Source organism: Salvelinus namaycush, chromosome 4, assembly GCF_016432855.1.
Source record: "Salvelinus namaycush isolate Seneca chromosome 4, SaNama_1.0, whole genome shotgun sequence".
Classification (NCBI taxonomy): Eukaryota; Metazoa; Chordata; class Actinopteri; order Salmoniformes; family Salmonidae; genus Salvelinus; species Salvelinus namaycush.
Window position 1 is genome coordinate 60,728,574 of NC_052310.1, and position 25,458 is coordinate 60,754,031.

Consider the following 25,458-nt stretch of genomic DNA (forward strand, 5'->3'; position numbering starts at 1 on the left):
TGGTTATGATAAACGTGTGATTTTAAATTAGGCCTATGATAAACCCTTGAACATACAGCATTCCATGAAAAATTCAAATGATGAAAGTACAACAAACAATAGGCTATTTAGTACCCTATAAAGGAAACCTCGTGCGCTAAATTTTTAAAGAGACGGGGATTGCGATGTGGAGCCCACGTTTGAACATTTGTGTCCGGGGTATCATAAGTCAGAGTGCCAAGGGTGTGCGCTTCGCTCTTGGATAAACGTCCGTCATGGTATTTCAGTTCTACGCAACTAACATTATTGCACTGACATAGGAGGCAGGCCTCCGTTCAACAGATAAATAAATGGTTGATGTACCACGTGGACCATCTCGGCCTCCCCATTTATCATCATAACAAGCGTTCAGTGTAAAATTAACAGCGACTTATTAACTACTACAGCCATAAACATGGTCATGCATTACGCCGAGATTGTCGCAGATTGCTGGGTGGTATCCGCAGCCCGTCCGAGGGAGATGGGCGTTTGTGGTATAGGAAACCTGTCCGTTTCCATTAACGCCCGAGTTATGTAATTCATTTGATGAGTTTTGCGCCTGTGTGTGGTGTGTGTGATGGTACGCACAGATGTTGCAAAACATGTTTTACACACAAACACACACACACACACACACTGGGAGCGAGAAGGAGAGAATGGGAGCTCAGGGTGATAATTTGGCCTATAGCCGCATAATCCTTCAGATTTGATCTAATACCTGCCGAAGCCTGGGCGGCATGCGCGCCCATCTCTCGGTGTGATAATGCCACATTGTGAAATCTAGTCATTAATATTAATTGTAAGGCTGGGAATCATGCCTCGACCAGCAGAGCTTGATATTCTTCGGACAAGGTAAGGCTCGATTTAACAAGGATTTTGAGCTAATTCCCTGGTTTTCTCTCTGATATTTTAAGAGAAACTTCCATCCTCTTTGCTGGGAGAGGACAATGCTGAAAGCGAGAGAGCAAGAGAGAGACAGGAGGAAGGAGGGGGGGGGAGGGGGGGGGGGGGCTGCATTTTGGCTGAAATGTTCACTTTGAGGTAGCCCGGCCAGAATGCCCTCTCCTCTACATCTGACCGCGCGTGGAGCCCTGTGTGCGTAAAGACCCACCACAAACACATTGAAGTGGGTTGTGAGTGTTTTCCTGACGCATCGCGCATGGGATTACTTTTTGGGGCTCTTATCAAAGTGAAACAACTTCATTGTTAGTTGTTTTTTAGACATACAATTATTATTATCCTGGACTGAAAGCGAGTGAACTAACTCCAGTACAGAGCCAGACGTACCTTAGATATTTTACTCTACATCACTTGTAGACCCATATTGTTGTTATTCTTGGTGATGCAGATAGAATGTAAAACAACCCCCAAACATCTATGCATAACCTATTTGTGTAGGCCTGCATGCACTTCTCCCAATGTATTTTCTACAGATTTGCCAAAATGTGCTTGTAGATATGCCCTCTGATGTCATGACTCCGACTTTTAAAAGCAAGGCTCCCGAGTGGCCCATCGGTATAAGGCACAGCATCTCAGTGCTACAGGCGTCACTACAGACCCGGGTTCGATCCCGGGCTATATCACAACCACAATTGGCCCAGCGTCCTCCGGGATAGGGGAGGGTTTGACCGGGGTAGGCTGTCATTGTAAATAAGAATTTGTTGACTTGTTAGTTAAATAAAGGTTACAAAATAAATAAAATATCCTTCATAGGAGAAGCGGTTGGATAGTCCATGGGTAGAGTGAAGCATGAAGAGACACAGAGAATGTGTTGTGTTTTTTGAGCACTGATTTATAGCGCGAACCTCTGGTCATTTGCATATATTGAAATGTACCCGAGAGCCCAATCACTCAATTCTTCGGGTCTCCCGCACGTGGAGAGTAGGCTATGCATGCACATGATTTTGAGTTTTTTTAAAACATATTTTTCGTTTGCATTTGGTTAGGCTGAAATACAAAAAGGGAGTGTATTTCTCTTGAAGATTAAAATAGATTGAGATTACTGGTCAATAGCCCATTATATATTATGAATTCAAACACAAGTCTGCGAAAACTTATTGTAAATGAACATGGTAACCCTCCTCTCTCTGTCTCGCTCTCTCTTTCACACACACACACACACACACACACACACACACACACACACACACACACACACACACACACACACACACACACACACACACACACACACACACACACACACACACACACACACGTGCACGTGGTGCATGTCAGTCCATGCATCCATGCAGTGTGGTGCTACATGGATATCTCTAATGCATTAACACCGCCTGACTGATTTATGACGGAATTGGGCACGGTATTTGCATATTGAGATTATCGCGGCCTGGGCTCCCTCCTGCACGAGTCGTAGCGCTCTTTGGCTTTGATCAATGTCCGCCTTGAGTGAGCAGGGTAGGGGTGGGGGGAGGGGGTTAGGGGGAGAAAAAAGGAAAAACATTCTTTGTGCAAACAGATGGAGTGGGGTGTAGGGAGAGGTCAAGGTTAGCGCTCTGTGCCTTAGAATATGGATGTCTAAAGCGAGGGCCCCACAAGAGCTTTCACGCATACCGACAGTAGCCTAGACTCCTCAACAGTTTACAAACGCGTTGTCCATGAAACACTATAATTACTTATACAGTAGGCCTATAAAGTGGCGTTCGTTTTTTTTATTGTGGCAGTTTCGGGGGGAATCGATATGAATCCAAATTGTTAACAACAACAACAAAAACATTAGCATGTTCATCTTTTCAACTTGTTTACATCTTTGTGATGCTGTTCTTCAACGCCATTGTGGGAAATGTCTCTACAAATCTGCATTTCAATCATTGGGATGCTATATGGTGGGCGGTCCACACTAAGATAAGAATCAATGTGAAGCCTATGAGTGTAGCATATCAGTGAATCCTACCAAGTTGAAGAGGCCGTGGTGGCCGGCTGTCACTATATAGTAACATAACAGGCTGCTTAATTAATGAATGATCCCGATGATATTCACTGCCCTATTTTATATCGATATGTATTCATTGAAAACAGTAGGATACACAATCGTAGTTAAGGCTACAAGTGAATTTCCTTGTAACATTGTTTATTTTAACCGTTGCACCATGCGCGTAAAGCCTGATCTTAAATGCATGCCAGTGTCCTCAAATAATTACAGCGACATTCGAGGTAAGTCCATCAAGGGAATTAAAAGTGTGTCCCAGCAGTATTAAGTCCTATATACGCCAGTGTAGGGACACAAGCAACACGTCCACTTGATTTAGGTCAATGGTACATTGTGATTAGCCCACCTTTTGGATCAGGCAATCATGTCCCGCTATATGCAAGACTGAGACAATTGAAATTGAAAATATCAGCCATAAATTCACAGAATAAAAAATATCTTAATTTTTAAACCCCTTAGGATAAATGGCCAAGATTGGATTAGTTTAAATGGCAAACTATTGCATTAAGTATCCAACTGTTTAAAACGGTTATTTAGACATTAAACAATTCTCACTTTATAGCTGTTCCTTTTTTTGATATTTACTTTCAATTACTATAGCCGAATGGCCGTTCCAGAACAAGTCTCAAAGATGCTGCATTGTGCGGAATTGGTCGAAAATGACTCCAAACAGACGATGAGAACTACATTTAGAGTTATCAATGGCGAATCTTTAAATTGGGGACCGTGGAAAACTGAGATTGTTCTAAAACAGTCACAGATCATTCCTCTCATCTCTTCCGCGCTCTCAGCACTATATAGGGAACATCTGGAATGATCACTGGTCAATTATGTACAAATCAGAAAAGTGAAGAATTGGCATATTTACAAATAATTGTTACAATGGGTATTGCATGTTTTTAAGTCCTTATTGCTTGCGTAAAAACTTTAGAGAAAGTGAAATAAATGTGTGAAGGGTCCACCATTCTGATGGTGATAGACGGTTTTTGTATTCCTTGCGGGTACACGAAAAATACATTTCGACCAAGCAGCCTTGGGTCTGTATAAGGAACAACTCTAATGTGCTGTAATATTGTTATTGCCAAAGGCTATATAACAATTGAACATAGGATTTGTATCTGCTGCGTCCATGCTGTCGTTCAACGGAATCAGGCAACGTCTGTAACCTCTTTTATCAGCGCCTGAACTTTGACGCCCCGTCATAACAAGCTTAGCCTTCAGTCCTCCCATATGCACCACAGCACACCAGGCACCAAGCCTCGTCCGCGCGCAACGAACAACTAGTCGCAACCTGTAAAATATTTCACTCACTGGTTATACATTTTTTTTCGTCGACGTTGAACGTAGCACCTCCACCACTCCGGGTCGTGTCTCTCTCTCTCTCTCGCTCTCTTTATATTTGGCTTTCTCTCCGTCCTATAATGCTCTGTGTCCCAGGTCCGTGTGTGCAGCACTTGCCTGGCGCGCGGTTCTTCACTCCTGTGCTTATGCTTCAGTCGCTGTCTAGTCACACTTCAGCTATAGCTCGCTATAGTCTGTTTCTCTCCTTTCCTCCACCCTCCCCGCGCACAGCCCCATCTTGTCATTGCATTTTTTATTTGCATGATGTCTTCTTACGGTGTCGTTATTTAGTCTGCACGGGCGGTGTTTAGCTCGTTTTATATTACCGAACCCCCATTATGTGAGTATTTACACCCCCTCCCCCAACCACCGGTCCAACCTGAAACACATCTGAAACTTATTAGCCTATAAAGGCGCTTATGGGCATACTCCCACGTTCTGTTCGTCAAGGAGTTTGGATTGCACAGAAAGCATATAGTCTCGAAGTTGTACCCTATAGTGCCCGCTAACCTTGCCCACTGAACCCAAAACCCAACTCTGTATTCATACATCGGTATAGAACGGATTGGACACCTCTCTTGTTTCCACGATTTACAAGATTTTTGGTCCCGGGATGGTTCTCTATACCTGCGCGCGCGCTTAAGGTTCAACCCCTGTGCTCTCTTTCCAGAACCTGTATGTCCTGTTCATGAAACCCGATATTTACGCGCTCCGTTTCGTTCGTTTCAATGGCGCTTCGCCCTTTCTCCTTTTGTACCTATTCTACACATATAAACACACACAGTGTGACTAGAAATGTTTCTCTTTCTACCACATGGCTAATGTTTACATACTGCTTTACTCATCTCATATGTATATACTTTATTCTATGCTACTGTATTTTAGTCAATGCCACTCCGATCTAACATTTATATATTTCTTAATTCCACTATTTTACTTTTAGATTCGTGTGTATTGTTGTGAATTGTTTTATATACTACTGCACTGTTGGGGCTAGGAACACAAGCATTTCGCTACACCCACAATAACCTCTGCTAAATATGTGTATGTGACCAATACAATTTGATTTGATTTGATGGCTCCACAATGTCCACCACTGCGACTTCATCTGTTAAACGTCTCTCCGTGTTTCTCTCTCTCTCGCTCTCTTTTCCTCTTTCCCTCCCCGCATGCAGCATATGTCCGGCCCCCTCCGAGCTCCTGTCCATTGGCTTTTCTTGCTGTTTTCCTTCGCCCCCCCCCCCCCCCCCCCCCGCCTCTCACACACACAGTGCACATTGCTTTCATTAGACATCCCTCTCTCTCTCTCTCCCTTGCGATCACACACTACCTCCCCCAAATGCCGCTTGTCCGGCCCCCTGATCTTTCTGTCCATTGGCTTCTCCGGGTCTATTTTTCATGTCCAGCCCCTAATGAGTGTCCATTGGTTTTGTTATTTCCCTTCCCTCCTCCCACTTTGCCGCTTCGCCCTGCCCATGTTTTGTATGTCTGTGTCCATCCATCTCCTGACGTTCAAGTTCGCAGAAACGTCACGTCCGCACTTGAACTTGCAGCTCAGGGGGGCTTTTGCCATTTTCCATCTCTCTCTCGCTCTATTTTCAAAAAAGCCATGACGGCGATCCCACTATACATCTTCCCTGCGCCATCGTTGTATTATTTCTAATTTATTTTGGATATCAAAGGCATTGATGAAGATATTTTCTCTGGAGTCTCCCTTCTAACCCGGCTCTCCCGATGTGAACCGAGCTGAACGCCGCCACCAGCCACCATGTCTCGCCGCAAGCAAGGCAAACCCCAGCACTTAAGCAAAAGGGATTTTTCGCGTAAGTACACCTACATTGTCATTTCTACTTTTACCACGCTCCTTTCTACCCAGCCCAATACCGGTTCCATTCAGAAAAGCGGAAAATGGGTTACCAGGAGCGTGATTCTCATGGGCACTTTGGACACTGGACAGCACGGACCCGCAGTCAAGTGGACTTCACCGTGAAAGTCTGGCGATAATCTACCTGGGTAAAATACCTATGCGCGCAAAGCATATCCCACCCAAAGCTGAAAGAGAAAAGTTTGATCCAGCATTCATCCCTGAGAAAAATCGGAGAAGTTTGCAGCGAGAATGGAATTACATTCATACGCACTGCACTGGCTTTGGTGCCCCGGTTGCCTCAGCCACTAAAGTGCATAGGCTACGTTAAGGTACGCGGAGCCTATGAGTTTAGCCTTTTCTTTACGCGGAGTTATGTAGAATATCGCACGGAATTTCCGGTATCGGTGCCTGTCTTGGATCGTGGCAGGTTTCCCCCCTCTCGTGCTATTTTTGGAAGGTTTTCAAAAAACTAGAAGTGGATTTTGATTGGGAAAAATCTCGTGTCCGGCTGTTTACAGGCACCGCGTGCATGCGCGTGTAGCTCATCTGCCAACAGAGTCGAAATAGATGTCAATAATGGCCTATTTGTACCCTGCTTGTCCAAATATCCTTATCAAGTGGATTGTAGTGTTTAGCCTACATTGATTCTGTAAGGTGTTCTGGTATAGTGGCAGGAATTATAGGCTATGCTTCTCAAGTAGCCTAGTAAAATTGGGTGCTTTGTAAAGAGCAACAGGAGCCACGCTTTTTATATTTTATATTTTTCTTCCTACTTTTTACAAACCCATATTTGGAGCCATTTGTTTTAGTTTATCATGCAGTTCATAACCCGAGGGTAAGGCAATACTAGAATAACACTGTCATGTTATTTAGAAGGTAATAACAATGCAAGGAAAATATTTAATAATGACACTTTTTTAAGTTGAACTATTGTTATGGAAAACTCCATTACGCACACATGTATTTTGATATGGAGCCTTTGTTCGTTGATTTCGTTTGAAAACATTATCACCATGTTTCGAGTGTTTACAAGCAGCAGGCAGCTATATGCGTTTGTAACTAGAAGAATGACCAAGGTAGCCAGCCCAATGCCCGATGTTGCTACACGGTGTATGCGCCTTGCAACCCTTCCTTCAGTAGCACTCGAATGGTGTTATATGCGATAACATGCCCTACACAGATCCACGTTGTGTTGTATCTTGCGGCATTACTAGGTTTCCGCATTTAGTCGAGTGGCCACATAGCCATATATCTGGGTCTCAATGCAGCCAGGGGGCATACAGACCAGCTGCATCGCCAGACTTTTGTTCCTGTCTGAATTTCGTCGCTAGGAGGCAGACGACGATCAGAAACTGGATGTGAACTTGAACCTGATCAATTTCACCGCCATCTCAATCTACATATTTGATGATATGTTTAGAATACAGGGAAACATATAAGGTATACGGCGGGCCCCCCCCCCCCCCTTGTCCTATTTACTCTCCAGTTTCGAATCCATCGTTTTTTTTCTACAGGGGTATAGAAGTTAAACAAATGTCATTACAAATGTCAACATTCTGCAGGCCTATATCTTGTTAAATCTAAAGGCACAAATCTCTGTAGATTCAGACCTATTTTCTATTCCATTGGAAATGGTAGAGGGTATCCTATTTTACAATGAAAATACATGTATTTAAGGTGAAATGAATATAGACACTTGTTCATGTGAAAAGTAGTCCGACTTATATGATGGATCTAAATGAAGGTTAGATTTTTTGCTTTTTGAGCAAATATTTAGTCAAATTAAATATATACTTGTCCATATTTCCTTCATATAAGGAAGGCGATCAGTAGTGTTAATGGTAAACTAATCAAACCCCTTGAAATGTAATGGCATTTACAGAAGTAGGAGAAGAGATATGCTACTAATGTTTACCACCTTTTATTCTTATGCGTCAAACAACACACCGCGTTTTTTTCTGATAGAGCAGAAATTACAGTTGTTTTAATATCATGCAGAATGAAATTCGCGTCAAATGCATGAATTCATTTATTTGCATATGGCCTGTTAGAAAACAATTGTTCCACAACAGTTTTCATCTTCTTTTTATTGATTTGCCACGCAACATTGAATTAGTGACGAATCATGTTTATCCCACACATTTGATAGGAATACAATATAATTAGTGTTGCTGCTATAAATAGCGTTGCTTCTCTGATGCAGCCTACGTTTTAGCTAATCTGATATTGATAGCATCACATTTAGTTTAGGAGGGGAAATGTAGTGTGGAAGTGCTATTATGCGTAATATGTAAATGTTCAAAAATATATGTCCAGCCTCTGTTTCTCTTCTCTTTCAATGTCATTAAAAACAGTTCAATGTAGTCGTCTAGATATGGTGCTAAGTACGTTCACATGCTCATGAAACAAAAACAAATATGCAATCAAATGATATCATCATGAAAATAGGTGTTAGACTTTGGGATTACATTTGTTGTTTATCCATTTTTTTAATGAAAACCAACAATGCATTATGCAACTCTAAAATCTACTCTCAGTTCAAGTTTAAGGTGAGGGCTTAGTCTGCTTTCATTTGATTTTATCCAGTGAATTTAATGCCCAGGTTTGTTGTATAACCCTGGCCGTTCTGGTGGTTGACCTGACGTTAAATTAAAGGTAGTATCCGGCCGCCAGAATTTATCACATGTTATCTCTATGTCCCAGTTCGCTCGCAGATGTCATGTAGGATTGCTCGTTCAAATCATATTTCCTCTCGCGCGCTGGGAGCTACTCTACATTCCCCCCTCTCTCTCTCTCTCTCTCTCTCTCTCTCTCTCTCTCTCTCTCTCTCTCTCTCTCTCTCTCTCTCTCTCTCTCTCTCTCTCTCTCTCTCTCTCTCTCTCTCTCTCTCTCTCTCTCTCTCTCTTTCTCTCTCTCTCTCTCTCACACACACTATTTCCCTCTATCTATTCTCTATCTGTCTCTAGGTTGGGCGGAAATACATTTAACCTCAGTTCACAGGATGCTATCTCTTTTATCAAACATTCCTACCAATCATCAGCCACTACAAATTAAAATCTATTTTTTGATTCTCAGTGGTTTTAGGTTAATTAAAATGTGAAATTGGCAGCTTAGTAAAGAAGGTCAAGATGCTTACCCATTAAGAAGCTAAAGGAGAGCTACTCTCACCTTAGAGCGAAAGATTTCAAACACCATGAGCCGCTCAATAGTAGGCTACTGAGACTCCTGTTTAACCTCCCTCTGTGGTAAAATATCTCATTCACACAGCTCGTCGTCCGTGTACAACAAGACTGACACTCCCGGTGTGACAAAATCAACTTTAAAACGAGTCAAGCGTTAACCCCGGGTTCCATGGCGAGGAATGTACTTGAACGGTTCCTTTTGGCCGATTCCCGGTCTGTTAAAGTGGTTATCTAGAAACTGTAAGTCACACACATGTAAAGAGTCCAGGATAAAAAAAATTATTTCGACACACTGAGCCTGCTTGTCTTTTCTGCACATATGTCGGACACATTTGTAATTTTCCACATAATGAATTGAAAGTCCTATGAAATATTATTCTTCATCACCCAAGAATAGCCAACTCTTTTGAATATGAAAAACACATTTTAGAAAAATATATTAGAATAACTTTTTCTTTTTTCCCTTTAGTATGTCGAGTTATCCAACTGTCTCCGTCCTGCTGAGCTTCTGATTTCTACAGATCTATAAAACAGTCCTTAAATTATCCCATTTATTATCCATCAGACTAAGGCTTCATTTCTCACAGCTCTATGTTTCTACAATCGCAAAGAACATTTCTTATCCATTATAACTCCCAGCTTTAATTACATGCCTTTCTCGGTTGTTGTCGCGTTCATTTCAATGGATGTAGAAGTGGTGAGCGTGTGAAGTTGAAAGACTTATGAGTGTGAAGTGGAGCTGTCTGTCTAATGCCAGTCTCACAGAGAGTTAGTCACCCTTCTTGCTCTGCAACACCGCCCAGACATGACTTCTACTGCTACTACTACTACTACTACTACTGGGGGTGTAGTCTGACGACTACTACTAGTCTAGGCAGAATGGTGAGAGAGAAAAAGCCAAAGCATGTGACCATTGTTTTGCACAGTTATTGATACTGCTCAATGGAACACACCACCTCTGATTTCTCGTCTGTTTCTCTCATTTTCTCTCTCTCTCTCTCCCTCCCTCCCTCCCGCTGTCTCTCACTCGTTCCCGGGTTACAGCCGAGCCCCTGTCTGCCGTCGCCTCGGAGGAGCTCTCGTCGGAACGCTGCTCGGAACGCTCAGACCGTTCGGAGAATGGCACGGGCACACGACGGATTGCCGTGGCGACAGAGCAGGATCTCTTGACCTGTGGGCAGTGCCAGGCCACCTTCCCCCTGGGGGACATCCTGCTCTTCATCGAGCACAAGAGGAAGAGATGCCACGGACTCCCCTGTCTGGCCAGGGGCCTGGACAAGCCCCCGTCGCCTACGCCCGGCCTGGCTCTCACCCCTTCTCCCTTCCCGGCCTCTCTCCGCAGGCGCCCTGTGGAGGTGGGCGTCCAAGCCACACCGGGGGGCGATGACGACCGCCTCTTGTTGCCCAGAGGGATCTGCCCCAAGCAGGAACACATCCCAGGTAACCACCATTCCCCACACCAAGTTGTCTTTAACCAAACAATAGGAGTTGTGTTTCAAATTCAAATGCAGTATCTTTATTGGCGTGGGTGAACGCGGGTAAGCGTGTGTGCACATTAAAGGTAGTCGTTCATGGGGGTGCGTTTAAGTTTTGAAGTGTCACAAATGGCAATTATATGCAGGGACATGGGAATGTGTATGTCCCTTGTGGGTGTGTTTATGTTGAGGGTTTGGGGGGGTGTGGGGGGGGTTGTATTAAAGCATTGATGCACTTCAGAATGTGTCGTGCAGTGTAGTGCGTGTGGGCGTAGACCGGGTACAGCAGAGGTCACATATTGGGCACACATGTTCCCTTTCCCTGTAGGATGTGTAGTCCTAAGAGACCCAGGGAGAAAACCACTGCCGTGATTGCGTCAGCTGTCGGTCCTCGTTTAAGTGATACATCTGATTGGCCAGGACTGATAGGCTAGGGGCGGGGTCTATTCTGGCTAACCACAACTGTAAAATGTCACAGGGAAGCCCAAGAGAATAGGAATCATCTTACGATTTGATTTATGGATCGTTAGCTCATCCGTGTCTCAGATCGCCTGGTTCTCACTGGCTGGTGTTCTTAATTAGAGACACTTATATATGACAGTGCTGCCGATCTCTAGCTCTGTGTGTGTACGTGTTTGTGTCTGTGTCAGCCTGTGGAGGGGAAACGGTTAACTTGGCACTACAGTTGTCCTCAGATCCATTGAGTTGACAGGGAGAGGATAGGGGGAAGGTTGGTTTTCCACAGTAATCAAATACAGCCCAATGGCAAAGTGACACTGGTAACCTTGAGTTAGTGGCCATTTTGCGATGTCCTAAAAAAGCAGGGCACAGGGTGGGTGCGCTGGCTAGTACTGCAGTGTACTCAACCCACCCACCGTGCAGGGAAACAAAGGTTTGGGGCATCGGTCAGTGTGTGTGTGCTTCGGCGGGAGGGGTTTAAAGAGTTTATTTGTGTAATTACACAGTTCTGCAGTGTGTACATACCTGTAGGAGGGCGTACACAGATGCTGTGATGTGTGTGTTTTTGTCTCTCTCTCTTTCTGTGTGTGTGTGTGTGTGTGTGTGTGTGTCCACGGTTTCTTTGGGATATGTCTTCATGCCTTTTCAGGGTGTGTGTTCCCAGTTTCCAAATGTAGGCTACAGTTTTACGTTGTGTTTCACTCCATGTGTGTGTGGGTATGTGTCCTTTTGTGGCTGGAGAATGTGCAGTATGTGTGCCCTCTCGCATGCATGGTGTGTGTCCGGGTCGAGAAAGGCTGCTGTGGCTCTCTCAAAGTGGTCTCTTCCTTACCACGTCTTAAACTGGTAAACAGAGACATGCTTACTCTCTTAGTGCTCCCTTTACCCTATCACTCCATTTTTCCCTTCTCATCTCTCTAACTCTCTCTTATTTTCTGTACCATTTCTTTTCCACCTCTCTCTCTCTCTCTGACTCTTTCTCTCTCTCTCTCTCTGACTCTGTCTCTCTCTCTGTCTCTCTCTGTCTCTCTCTCTGTCTCTCTCTCTGTCTCTCTCTCTCTCTCTCTCTGTCTCTCTCTCTCTGTCTCTCTGTCTCTGTCTCTCGCTCTGTCTCTCGCTCTCTCTCTCCCTCCCTCTTTCTTTCTTTTTCACTCTCTCCGTATCTGTGCAGTATAACAGAGGGATGCGAAGTGTACATTCGGTTATTTTGCCTGGCAGAGGGAGAGTCGTTTATTTTTTTTCTCATATGTGTGTGTGTGTGTGTGTATTCTAGTAATTGCCGTTGTATAGAAATGCAGGGTAGTGACTGTGTTTCTCTTTTATGCCACCTCTTGCCATCTGGCTACTCTCTGATTGCCTCTAGAGATCCTAGTTTCAGGAAATGGATCTGGCCTAGATCATCCTCATCAAAAATAATTTAGATCTGACCTTTGATCCTTTCATTTTGGATCTGTGATTGGCTGCTTGATTTTTGGTATAGACTCCAGAAAGGCCTGTTTCTGTTTTAAGTTGATGGAGAGATGTTGTGTAACGTGAACCTTACTGTGTTTGTGTGTGATGTGTGTGCTGTGTGTGTGTGCTGTGTGTCAGTTTTACCTGGTTCGCTAGTTCATTGTCTTTGCAAGCTTCAGTTCATTCTTAATGGATCGGCAACTTTAACCAGGGTTGTGTCTCGTCTCGTGTGTGTTTGTGGTTGCGAGTGTGCGTGTCAGCTTAGCCTTTTTGTTTTTAAAGATGTCGCTGCAATTTCAGCACAAATTTTCCTAGCCATTTAGGCACGCTGACTATGACACGCACACGCACACAGATGCTCACACACGGTCTCAGCCAGCAGCTCAACTGGGTTATTAGACTTATTTACATCACAATGTAACAGGCGAGACACGTCTGGTTGGGTCAATGGCATTACGCGTGAATGGTATGTTTTAGAAACATTTGGTGGAACGATACATTTTTTTTGTTACAAGTTTTTTAATTGTTACTATTATTATATTAATCAATTGCTATTCAAATTTTCAATAGTCATTTTGGTTGTTCTTTGTTAGTTGTTTTTGCGTTGTTGCTCGGACATGAATATTTATCACTGTTTATTATTGCATTGGTAGGTGTGGTCGTTGGGAAGTTTGTTATTGGTATGTACCTTATTAAGAAAATATGGAGCATTTCTCTCGTGGTGTAATACCATTAGTTACTCATCAAACAGCTCTGTTTGAAAAGACAAAAGGCAGTACCTGTGGAGGAGTGTGTGTTCCGTGTGGATTGTTGTCCTCGATGAGCTTTGCGCCCCGGCATGATGTGTGTGTGTGGCACTCTAAGGCCATTTTTAATACGGCCACACGAGGTTGACTCTCTTTAGTCTATTAATCCTAAACTGGGATTCAAAATGGGATTCAAAATTCCTGAATGCCATCTCATCCTCAAACTGAAGTTGTAATCAATTGTGCTGTATCTGTGTGTACTAACACGGCACTAACAACACTGACTGTGCCATGTATAATGTCATGGTAATAAAGCATGAATGATTGTGTAACACTGAAATAAATCATTCTTCATCACAATATGGCAATCAAAGCACATGAGCCCCGGTATTACAGAGATAACACTGTCCCCATGGCTTTCTCCGGCTCTATATATTCCTATGTAAACTGTATGGTCTGATTTTGAAATTCTCTGCATATTATTGTGTTGTTGACCAGAAACCGTGGATAGATGGCATCATTCGTGCAAAACTGAAAGCGCGAACCACCACATTTAACCATGGCAATGTGACTGGGAATATGGTTGAATACAAACAGTGTAGTTATTACCTACGTAAGGCAATCAAACAGGCAAAACGTCACTACAGAGACAAAGTGGAGTCGCAATTCAACGGCTCAGACTCGAGACGTACGTGGCAGGGTCTACAGACAATCACGGACTACAAAAGGGAAAAGCAGCCATGTCCGGACAAGCTTAACACCTTCTTCGCCCGCTTTGAGGATAACACAGTGCCACTGACGCGGCCCACTACCAAGGACTGTGGGCTCTCTTTCTCCGTGGCCGACGTGAGCAAGACATTTAAATGTGTTAACCCTCGCAAGGCTGCCGGCCCAGACGATACCCCTAGCCGCATCTTCAGAGCATGCGCAGACCAGTTGGCTGGTGTGTTTACGAACATATTCAATCTCTCCCTATCCCAGTCTGATGTCCCCATTTGCTTCAAGATGTCCACCATTGTTCCTGTACCCAATAAAGCAAAGGTAACTGAACCATTGCACTAACTATGTGCTTTGAGAGGCTATTTAAGGATCATATCACCTCAACCTTATCTGACACCCTAGACCCACTTCCATTTGCTTACCGCCCCAATAGATCCACAGACGATGCAATCGCCATTGCACTGCACACTGCCCTATCCCATCTGGACAAGAAGAATACCTATTCAAGAATGCTGTTCATTGACTATAGCTCAACCATCAGCACCATAGTACCCTCCAAGCTCATCATTAAGCTTGAGGCCCTGGGTCTGAACCCAGCCTTGTGCAACTGGGTCCTGGACTTCCTGACGGGCCGCCCCCAAGTGGTGAAGGTAGGAAACAACACCTCCACTTCGCAGATTCTTAACACAGGGGCCCCACAAGGGTGCATGCTCAGCCCCCTTCTGTATTCCCTGTTCACCCATGACTGCGTGGCCACACACGCCTCCAACTCATTCATCAAGTTTGCAGATGACACAATAGTAGTAAGCCTGATTACCAACAATGACAAGACAGCCTACAGGGAGGTGAGGGCCCTGGGAGAGTAGTGCCAGGAAAAAAACCTCTCACTCAACGTCAACAAAACAAAGGAGAAGATCGTGGACTTCAGGAAACAGCAGAGGGAGCACCCAACTATCCACATCGACGGGACCGCATTGGAGAAGGTGGAAAGCTTCAGGTTCCTTGGCGTACACATCACTGAAAAACTGAAATGGTCCACCCACACAGACAGTGTGGTGAAGAAGGCACCACAGTGCCTCTTCAATGTCAAGAGACTGAAGAAATTTGTCTTGGCCCCAAAAACACTCACAAACCTTTACAGATGTACAATTGACTACTTCCTGTGGGGCTGTATGATCTTCAAGGACATCAACTACCCGAGCCACTGCCTGTTCACCCCGCTATCATTCAGAAGGCAATGTCAGCACAGGTGCATCAAAGTTGGGACCGAGAGACTGAAAAACAGTTTCTATCTCCAGGCCATCAGACTGTTAAATAGCCATCACTAGCTGGTTTCTACCCGGTAACGCAACCCTGCACTTTAGAGGCTGCTGCACTATATACATAGACTTGGAATCACTTGCCACTTTAATAATGGAACACTATTCACTTTAATAATGATTAAATCATGTTTACATACTGCTTTACTCATCTCGTATGTGTATACTGTGTTCTATTCTACAGTATTTTAGTCAATGCCACTCTCAATCTGATATTTATATATTTCTTAATTCCATTCTTAAAATTTTGGATTTGTGTGTATTGTTGTGTATTGTTACATATTACTGCACTGTTGGAGCTAGGAACATAAGCACTTCACTACACCCGCAATAACATCAGCTAAATATGTGAAAGTGACCAATAACATTTGATTTAATTTGATTTTGATGCTACGGCTAAGCTAAAGCTAGGCTAGCACGGCTACCCATTCACTCAACGCACATAAGTGGTTTTTAAATGCCCCTTTATTTTCTGGTTTAATTTCAGAGTCTCTCTCACCCTCTCATGACATTTTTTTCTGTCTGTGTTTCCCTTTTTTATTCCATTTGACCCTTTCTCTCCCTTGTGCTTCTCCTACTTCTCCTGCTTTCAACACACTCTCTCTCTCTCTCTCTCTCTCTCTCTCTCTCTCTCTCTCTCTCTCTCTCTCTCTCTCTCTCTCTCTCTCTCTCTCTCTCTCTCTCTCTCTCTCTCTCTCTCTCTCTCTATATATATATATATATTTGCTTTAGTGTTAACAGCCAATGCAAATCTGGGGCACCCAATTGATATTGAATCAATTACAGTGCGTGTGTGTGTGTGTGTGTGTGTGTGTGTGTGTGTGAGTGTGTGTGTGTGTGTGTGTGTGTGTGTATGTATGTGTGTGCATCATATGTGAATATGCGTGTGTGTCTGTGCAGTTCGGGTGCCGCCTGGCACACGAGCCAGCTGCAGTCTCCGGTGCCAAAACGCCGTGCTCTGTGCGTGTGAGAACAAAGCATCAGAATCACCCCTCCATTGTTGCCGTCTCATCTATCTCTGTCTAAATCCCCCACCACTTCATACACCACTGTCTGTCACGACACCAGGGATCATCAAAGAGTCATTTGGTTTTGCTGGGAGGGTGTGTGGAAACATGCTCTCATGCTGAATTAGCAGACGCATTGCTCAGCTTGTCTTTCCTAGGCCAGTCTGTTAGCGTTTGTGTGGGAGGTCATTTATTATACGATATTATGAAGCAGTTCTTTGTAGCGTTGAGAGATGATCGGCCAAAATGTCTATCTATACACTGTGGCTGGAGATACACACTGAACTTACCAGGACAGATTCAAAACGCTTTCTGTCTTTTCATTTCCATGACAACAAAAGGTTAAAGGACCCTGGATTGAATGACTTGTTTTGCCCTCCTTTTGTCGATGGCATGGCAATGATGTGCGTGTTGTTCTCTGATTTCACAACATATTTTAGACACACACATTGATTTAGAGTTTGTCCTTTGCCCTATTTGGCACACGCAAACCATTGCCCCCTATTTGGTTTGGATTGAGTTCAATTACATCAGGTAGTGGGATATGGACTGATGCCTCTATGATCAGGCTGATCAGGTGGGTATGATAGCATTAACATAATCGATACTGTGACCTATGTCATTAGCAGTTGCTTTTATTTTGGCAGCTGTCAACTCTGACACTCTATCGGTAGAATATTGTTTATGGATTACGTTCGCTGTTTTTTTCATCAGAGATTGATTCATCAACAGGAAGCTACTGTTTTTTGTAGCACTGCAGTGTGTGTGTGTGTGTGTGTGTGTGTGTGTGTGTGTGTGTGTGTGTGTGTCCAGCCCATTATGGAGTGGTCCAAGCCTAGCTCTATAATGATGTCAGAAGTCGTGTAAAGCTTGTCCATAAAACTGTTTATTCGCTACAAAGCTTATTTATATATCCCAGTGGATTACACACTGTTGTTTTATAAACAAAGTCGAACCAAGCAAAAGAGCCCGGCTCAATTCAGTATATTTGTATAAGCATGAGTTTGTTTATACACTCTCTGTGTGTGAGCTGGACATGTGTGTATTACTGTAGCTGTGTATGCTGGTCCATAGTACTCTACCAGTGTGTGGTGTGTGTGGTGTCTGTGTGCGAGAGCCACATTGGGGCACGGGTGAACATAAAAGGGTGTGTGAGTTGGCAGTGTAGCCGCAGGACATCCCCTGGCAGACCGTGCCAGGGCAGATTTGGCACTGACCGGGCAGTGTGTGTGTGTGCTTGTGTGGAGGGGCTGGCTCCTCATTGGGGTTTCATGTTCATCATTTGGCTTCATTACCACAGTAGAGCAGCATTGTGCCGCAGGGGGACACACGCACGCACGCCCGCACGCACGCACGCGTCATTCCTGTCAGATGTTCGTGGCGTGATGACTGTTCTGCTTCTATCGTTAACAAGACAGAGGAAGGACAAGGTATAGTCTCACCAGGATCATTTCTTCTCCTGTCAACATGAGGGCAGTGCCCTCTCACCCATCACCCCTGGCAAGACCATCTGTCATAACTGCTGGCCTATCTCTGACAATCGCTTAATGGCACTATTTTTAAGAACTGCACAAAGCCCCAAACACACACAGGAGAATATCCAGCTGATTGTACACTCCGTTACATAACAAAGCCTCTTTCACATTTAACTTGTGCTGGTGTATTGTTCCTAGGATTACTATCGGGTTATTCATATCACCTTTTGGTTTAAACGGGTTTATTATAGTATGAATGTATACTGCACTCTAGTGTGTGCTGGGTCTTTATTGGAGTCTCATAAACTGTGTGTGTGTGTGTGTGTGTCTATAGAAATGATAATACTTCCAGTGTTTGTCTGTCATGCCACTACATATTTCATGCCCCCCCCCAAAACAATTCACTCATACGAAAATATGCGCGTCTACAAGCACACACACACACACACACACACACACACACACACACACACACACACACACACACACACACACACACACACACACACACACACACACACACACACACACACACACACACACACACACAAAGCCCCTACATCCTGACTGAATCTTACTGATAATTTGCTCAGGCTCATTTGAATTTTAAGCACTTCTTTAATCTTCAAAGCCCAAATTGCTTTATGAATATGCATGAAGTGGGCAGACTTTAGTTCATTACCTAGTTGTAAATTCTAATGACCGTTAGGTCCTCTCAGTAATTGCCAATTGTTTTGCATTTTTGATTGGCCTATTACCATGTGCATTCTGAACACATCAGCACGGCCTGTCAGACGTTATGTGTGAGGGGGAGGTGCATTATGTGTGTGTGTCTGAAGTGTACATTTGCACAATTGGTGGGGGGAGTGTTAGAGGGTAAGGAAATAGCTTGTATGGTTGTAGCGTTTTTCTGTCAGGGGTTTTTGGCCTAAATTGCTGATGTAAATGAAAGCGACATTTTGCATGTGAAGATTGAGAGTTCACTTGGAGATTGGACATATTTAATTTACATGATGACTCGCCTCTCATTAATTACTGCATGGGCCTTTCATACAGCACACACACACAGACACACACACACAGACACACACACACACACACACACACACACACACACACACACACACACACACACACACACACACACACACACACACACACACACACTGAACCGCTACCAAACTGAGTGTGTGTTTCGGGACCTTGTGGTGTTAGCCTGACACTTCTCTCCCCCCCTTCATTTTTGGTCCTTCTCTCTCTCTCTCTCTCTCTCTCTCTCTCTCTCTCTCTCTCTCTCTCTCTCTCTCTCTCTCTCTCTCTCTCTCTCTCTCTCTTCCTCTCTGTCTCTCTTTTCTCTCTCTCTCTTTCTCTCTCTCTCTTTCTCTCTCTCTTTTTCTCTCTCTCTTTTTCTCTCTCTCTCTCACTCTTTTTCTCTCTCTCTCTTGCTCTCTCACTCTCTCTCTTTTTCTCTCTCTTTTTTCTCTCTCTCTCTCTCACTCTTTTTCTCTCTCTCTCTCTCTCTGTCTCTTTTACTTTACCCTTCTCACCCTCCCTCGTTCTCTCTCCTCTCTCCTTGAGGAAACAGATGTTAACCCCCCCCCCCTCCCCCTTCCTCTGATTTGAATGCGGTGCCATTTTGAAGAGAGCGATTTGTCTTACTTACTTTCTCTGTTAACACGGTAAACATGGGAAGAATTGCATCATTCAGCAGTGAGATGTGATGTGACCCTCTGACTATGGCCCAGATGAAAAGATAGGCTGAAAAACAGACTCTTGATTTGCCCCACTCACACAGACACACTCATACAGAGGCATGCCAATATAGCTGCTTTCCCACCCCAGTGGGAAAGGACCCGCAGCTGTGGCTGAAAAAGTGGAGAGAAAGGGGAGAGGGAGATTTGGACAAGAAAGAAAGAGACAAGTCAATCAAATAAATACATTTGCGGATAATAATGAGCCTAGAACATGAAGCAAAAGAAAGGAAGAAAGACGAAAACAACAAACAACGAACAAGAAACAAGAAAGCACAAGGGGGCATCTTTTTCCCTTTTGGTTCCTTAGTTGGTTGTTGTTTTTCCCCCTGTTTTCCCTCAGTCCCTTCTTTCCAGTTTGTGTACAAGCGCTGGGAGGGAGTTGTGTGAAACCTACATTGTGATGAAACAGAATTCTTAATCGGGGAGAAATGAGGAGCGATGTGAACGGCGGTCTATTGGACACATTGAAGGGAGAGAGGGAGGGGTAGAAGTGGTGTGTGTATGTGTCTGTCTGTGTATGGGGGGGGGGGGGGGGGGGGTTCTTGTCTCCGGTGAGACCTAGAAGGCTTGTTTCCTGAGGACTCTTTTAGCACCAAACACACACACACACACACACACACACACACACACACACACACACACACACACACACACACACACACACACACACACACACACACACACACACACACACACACACACACACACACACTAGAAGCCACACCCCTGGCTTGCTAGCTCACTTCAAAGTTGTTAATATTCATCTGGGAAACCGTATCCAGAACACAAATAAATTATTAAGTGCATGAACTTTTTAGGCAGTAAGATGAACTGATGGGGCACATCTGTGAGATCCACCATCTTGTGTGTGTGTGTGTGTGTGTGTGTGTGTGTGTGTGTGTGTGTGTGTGTGTGTGTGTGTGTGTGTGTGTGTGTGTGTGTGTGTGTGTGTGTGTGTGTGTGTGTGTGTGGTAGTGGATCTGCCCTCTTCCACTTCCCTGTCTCTGGTCTTTGGCCAAAGGCATGCATAATTGATCCCACACTCGCTATCATTTTCTTGATGTAATTGCCTCGGTAAGATATGATGAATTCGAATTGATAATTTATCGTTCCAAAATGGGTAAAGAAACAGTGAAATGTCACAAGGGTTTTAGGAGTGTGGGTGGTGTGTATGTGTGTTTAAGGGAACGTGATAATAAGGTGGTAGTACAGGAGAGGGACAGCGGTGTCTGGTCGAGCGCGGAGAGAAGAGAAGAGAGGGGTGAGAATGATAGAGAGAGTAAAGAGAGGAGTGAGAGAGTAAAAGGGAGAGAGGCAGCAGAGAGTTTGGAGAGAGACTGCGGTAGAGACAGACAGTCAGAGTGAGAGGGGGGAAAAGAGGGGAAGTTCATATTTGGCGACCCATCTCATCCCTGCCACACCCCTTCCGATTTGCTGCCTACCCTCATTTCCAGAGGTAGTGTCTATCGCCACTATATCCAGGACTTAGAGCTTCGTAGGGAACAATACAACTCTTCCTTCTTTAACAGACACTCGCCAGCATATTCTCCCAATGTCGAAAGCATGATATATTTCATACCTGGCTGAATGATGAAGCGTGAAAAGACTCTGTAATGCCTTGAACGTTTTCCTGACAAAAAGGACATGAAAAGGAAAGCCGCTTTTCTCACGCAGTGTCTGTAAGAACTGAAACACATCTTCAACCTGCCTCCGCCTCTTTTCTCTCCACCCCCTTTTCTTTCTTTGTTCATTTTTCCTGGCCTTTCTTTGCCAAGGTGAATGTGTCTCAACACGCTGTGGGCTACCACTAACAACTCTCTCTCTTGCATGGCGAAGTTGACTGGTTAGAAGAGATGGAAGGGGACGCTTGTGCCGGAGTGTAAGATGTCCGCAACACAAATCTATATTTGTTAAGTAGAGCAGAGCGAAGGGGCACAAAGAGGGAGAGAGTGGTTGTCTGACCCCATGGAACCCCCCCCCCCCCATTCAGCCCCAATTCTGCCCCAATGAAAGGGGCCTCTACAGGCACCTGGGTAGGCACAGCAGGCAGACTGATAGAAGGGCTTTGGGCAAGGAGTGCCCAAAGTCCACCCCCCCTTCCACATGCACGCGCACGAGCGCACGCACACACTCACACACGTACACACCTCTGTTTATCTCCTACTAAAAGGGGAAGGCAGGAATAATGTACATCTCGCTTTCCACAGGCCTGGAGAGGGCCAGACAGAGACAGCGAGAGAGGGATGGGGCTATAGGGGGAGAGGTGGCCTGGGGGGGTTAGGGAGGGGGAGAGAGGGGGAGGGAGGGGGAGGGGGTAATGCCTGATGGTGGTTGTCCATTAACAGATGAACTTGGCAGAGAGCCAACGGTTTGATGAGACGGGTGTCACAGACTGTGTTCTGGGGCTGCCCTCCCTCTCTCCCTCTCTCCCTCTCTCCCTCCCTCCCTCTCTCCCTCTCTCCCTCTCTCCCTCCCTCCCTCCCTCCCTCCCTCCCTCCCTCCCTCTCTCCCACCCACCCTCCCTCCCTCCCTCCCTCCCTCTCTCTCTCTCTCTCTCCCTCTCTCCCTCCCTCTCTCTCTCCCTCTCTCCCTTTCTAGTCCTTTCACTCTCTTTCTTGTTCTCACTTGCGTTTCCTATCACACTCTTTCTCCTTTTCTCATACTCCTTCTACCTCTTCTTTTTCTCTCTCCCTCCCTCCTTTTCCCTGACTGTACCTGACTATAGATCAAATTCTTCCAGGTTCCGTTTTGGCCAAAGGCGAAAAACAGCACTGCTCCTCTGTGCTCTCCTCCACCCCACCACCGCCCTTCTATGCCCAGAACCAGTTCAGACTGGTTAGCTGGCCTTGGAGCCGGGGCCTCTGTCATCTCTCCTTAACCGAGTAGGGGAAAGAAAAACAACAAAAATACCAAAAAGGAAAATTAACGCTAATTTCTGACAATGCAGCTGACCTGAGTGTCCTTAGCCGGTGAATTAAAAGAACGAGAGAGAGAGAGGGAGGGAGGGAGGGAGGGAGGGAGGGAGGGAGGGAGAGGGAGGGAGGGAGAGCAAATTAAAGAGACCAGGGCTTATCAAGGGAGAGGAAAAAAGCAAATAAGAAACGCCAGTGAAATGAGTTTGGTGTGTTTGTGGGCAATTGTGCAGGGTTGTGTTGAACATGTAATAATAGGAAACAGTAGTTGAAGAAGGATGCAGAGGAGGTGGGAGGAGCTATGTGTGTGTGTGTGTGTGTGTGTGTGTGTGTGTGTGTGTGTGTGTGTGTGTGTGTGTGTGTGTGTGTGTGTGTGTGTGTTCTACATTGCCATGTATGTGGAGGGCAGACAGCAGAAGTTGTTCATCTTTGTGTGTGATATTGGGGTTGTACAGCTAGATATACCGCCTCTCGGTCTACACAGTATAGAACTTGGTCACGAGTTCAACCTTTACCCTTCAGGTCAGTCCTTACACAAGTCCAGTTCTTTCATAAGGGGTTCATAAGGTCAAGGCTGCTGTGTATTGTTGGGGTATGTTTCATGCTCTGTTGGTCTAGTTGGGTGTGGCGGTGGGGGGGGAAAGGGTCTACCTTTCTGCTTTCTGTTTGACAGGTAGGTCACGTTGGTCCTGTTGGTACATGTGCAATACAGTACATTAGAGGTCAGGCAGTTTGTGTGTGTATATGTGTGTGTGTGTGTGTGTGTGTGTGTGTGTGTGTGTGTGTGTGTGTGTGTGTGTGTGTGTGTGTGTGTGTGTGTGTGTGTGTGTGTGTGTGTGTGTGTGTGTGTGTGTGTGTGTGTGTGTGTGTGCCCTCGGGTGGACGGGTGTGTGTGTGTGTGTGTGTGTGTGTGTGTGTGTGTGTGTGTGTGTGTGTGTGTGTGTGTGTGTGTGTGTGTGTGTGTGTGTGTGTGTGTGTGTGTGGTGTTTATGTGCCATTTGAGAGGGCATGTGATATGTGGACATGGTATGAAGGACGCACAGTATTTATATGAAATGTGATCTGGACACGATGACCAGCCTGGCCAGGCCTGACAAATGGAGACAGCAGGTCTTGAGAGACAGAGAGTAAGGTATAGATAAGTAGATTGCAAACCACATGCATAGAAATATAGACACACGCTCTCGCCCACGCGCACACACACACATCATCTCTTTCCCTGGGCTGTCCTGTCAGCAGGGGAGTGGGAAGCAGGGTAACTTACTGTCCCTACCCCTGGCTATTACTTGCTTTGCCCTTAACCCATAGGCTATTTGTGGCCACATTAGCTGCATTTAAAATGCAGTTGAACCTTCCAGCTATGATCATGGAATAACACATTTTTCCCCTTTGATAATCTATATAAGCATTTAAATCAGCAAAACATGCTTCATCCTGTGCCAGTAAAATCTCTTGATATCTTTCTCCCCCTAAAACTAGGATTAAAATGTGGATGCCTCCATTCATCTTTACAGAGAGTGCTGTCATCCCTTAATGCAGTTTTACCCTTCCCTCGGGGTGCTAACCTCCCACTCCCACAGCAGAGATGCAGGGAGGGAGAGAGAGAAGGTGAAGGAGCGACAGGGAGAGGAAATGAGTCAGAGAGGGAGAAAAGACGAACGGGAAAGATAAGTAAAGGAGAGAGACGGAGAAGGAAGAGGACAGGGAGATGGGGATGAGGAGAGAAGGCAAAGAGGAGAGAGAAATTAGGCTGAGGGTCCAATGCATTGGGGAGATCCTTGTAGATACCCAATGTTCAGGTAATGGGGTCAAGTGTGTGTGTGTGTGTGTGTGTGTGTGTGTGTGTGTGTGTGTGTGTGTGTGTGTGTGTGTGTGTGTGTGTGTGTGTGTGTGTGTGTGTGTGTGTGTGTGTGTGTGTGTGTATGAAAAATTGGGTGCCGTCGCCGGTCAGTGGTGTGAATGATGACTGGAGATGTCCACCGGATTCACCCGAGCACCTGTGGTACCTGGCTCTCCCGCATTGGGCCTCAGATACGGGTCTCACCCGGCCTGGTAGCATCATTTTCTGCTCTGTCTTTTTTTGACGGAAAGGTGTAATTTTCTGCTGGTGTTGGATTTCATTCTCATGTCCAATGTGCACATTTAGATGAAGGGGGCTGCTGGCTGGTGGTGTACTGGTCTCTCTCTGTTTGCTGGGACGGGTCTTTGGAATGGATTGGTCAAAGTATTTACAGCAGGCCTCTTCTGGAAGCCTCTCTCACCCCTCTGTGTGCTTTGGGCTGGTCCGTGTCCTGCTGAAGCCTCTCTCACCCCTCTGTTTACTTTGGGCTGGTCCGTGATCTGCTGAAGCCTCTCTCACCCCTCTGTGTACTTTGGGCTGGTCCGTGATCTGCTGAAGCCTCTCTCACCCCTCTGTGTACTTTGGGCTGGTCCGTGTCCTGCTGAAGTGTCTTTTACTTTTACTGATGTCTGTCTGTGTGTCCATACAATACCTATTTGCACCTGCAGCTTAATAAGTCTATGTCTATAACACAGGCGGCCGGTGACGCCTTAATTGGGGAGAACGGGCTCATAGTAATGGCTGGAACTGAATAAATGGCACGGTATGGAACACATTAAATACATATTTTCCATGTGTTTGATACCACTGCATTCAATCCATTACAGCCATTATTATGAGCCGTCCTCCCTTCAGCAGCCTCCGGTGGTCTAGACTCTTCATAAGGGCTTTCTAAAGGCTACCCACAGCCGAATCAGGGTGCCGTCTAACACTAATAGCTT

At 45.2% G+C, this 25,458-nt stretch overlaps 1 protein-coding gene across 1 annotated transcript in view; it reads left to right on the top strand.

Annotated features, from left to right (window-relative positions):
* The first annotated feature begins 5,842 nt into the window (after positions 1-5,842).
* Positions 5,843-25,458, top strand: part of LOC120046689 (B-cell lymphoma/leukemia 11A-like) — a 52,517-nt gene continuing 32,901 nt past the window's right edge. The window contains exons 1-2 of the mRNA XM_038992107.1: positions 5,843-6,132; positions 10,403-10,798. Of these exons, the coding sequence (XP_038848035.1) occupies positions 6,078-6,132; positions 10,403-10,798 (451 nt within the window). The 5' untranslated portion in view covers positions 5,843-6,077. The remainder of the gene's footprint in view (positions 6,133-10,402; positions 10,799-25,458) is intronic.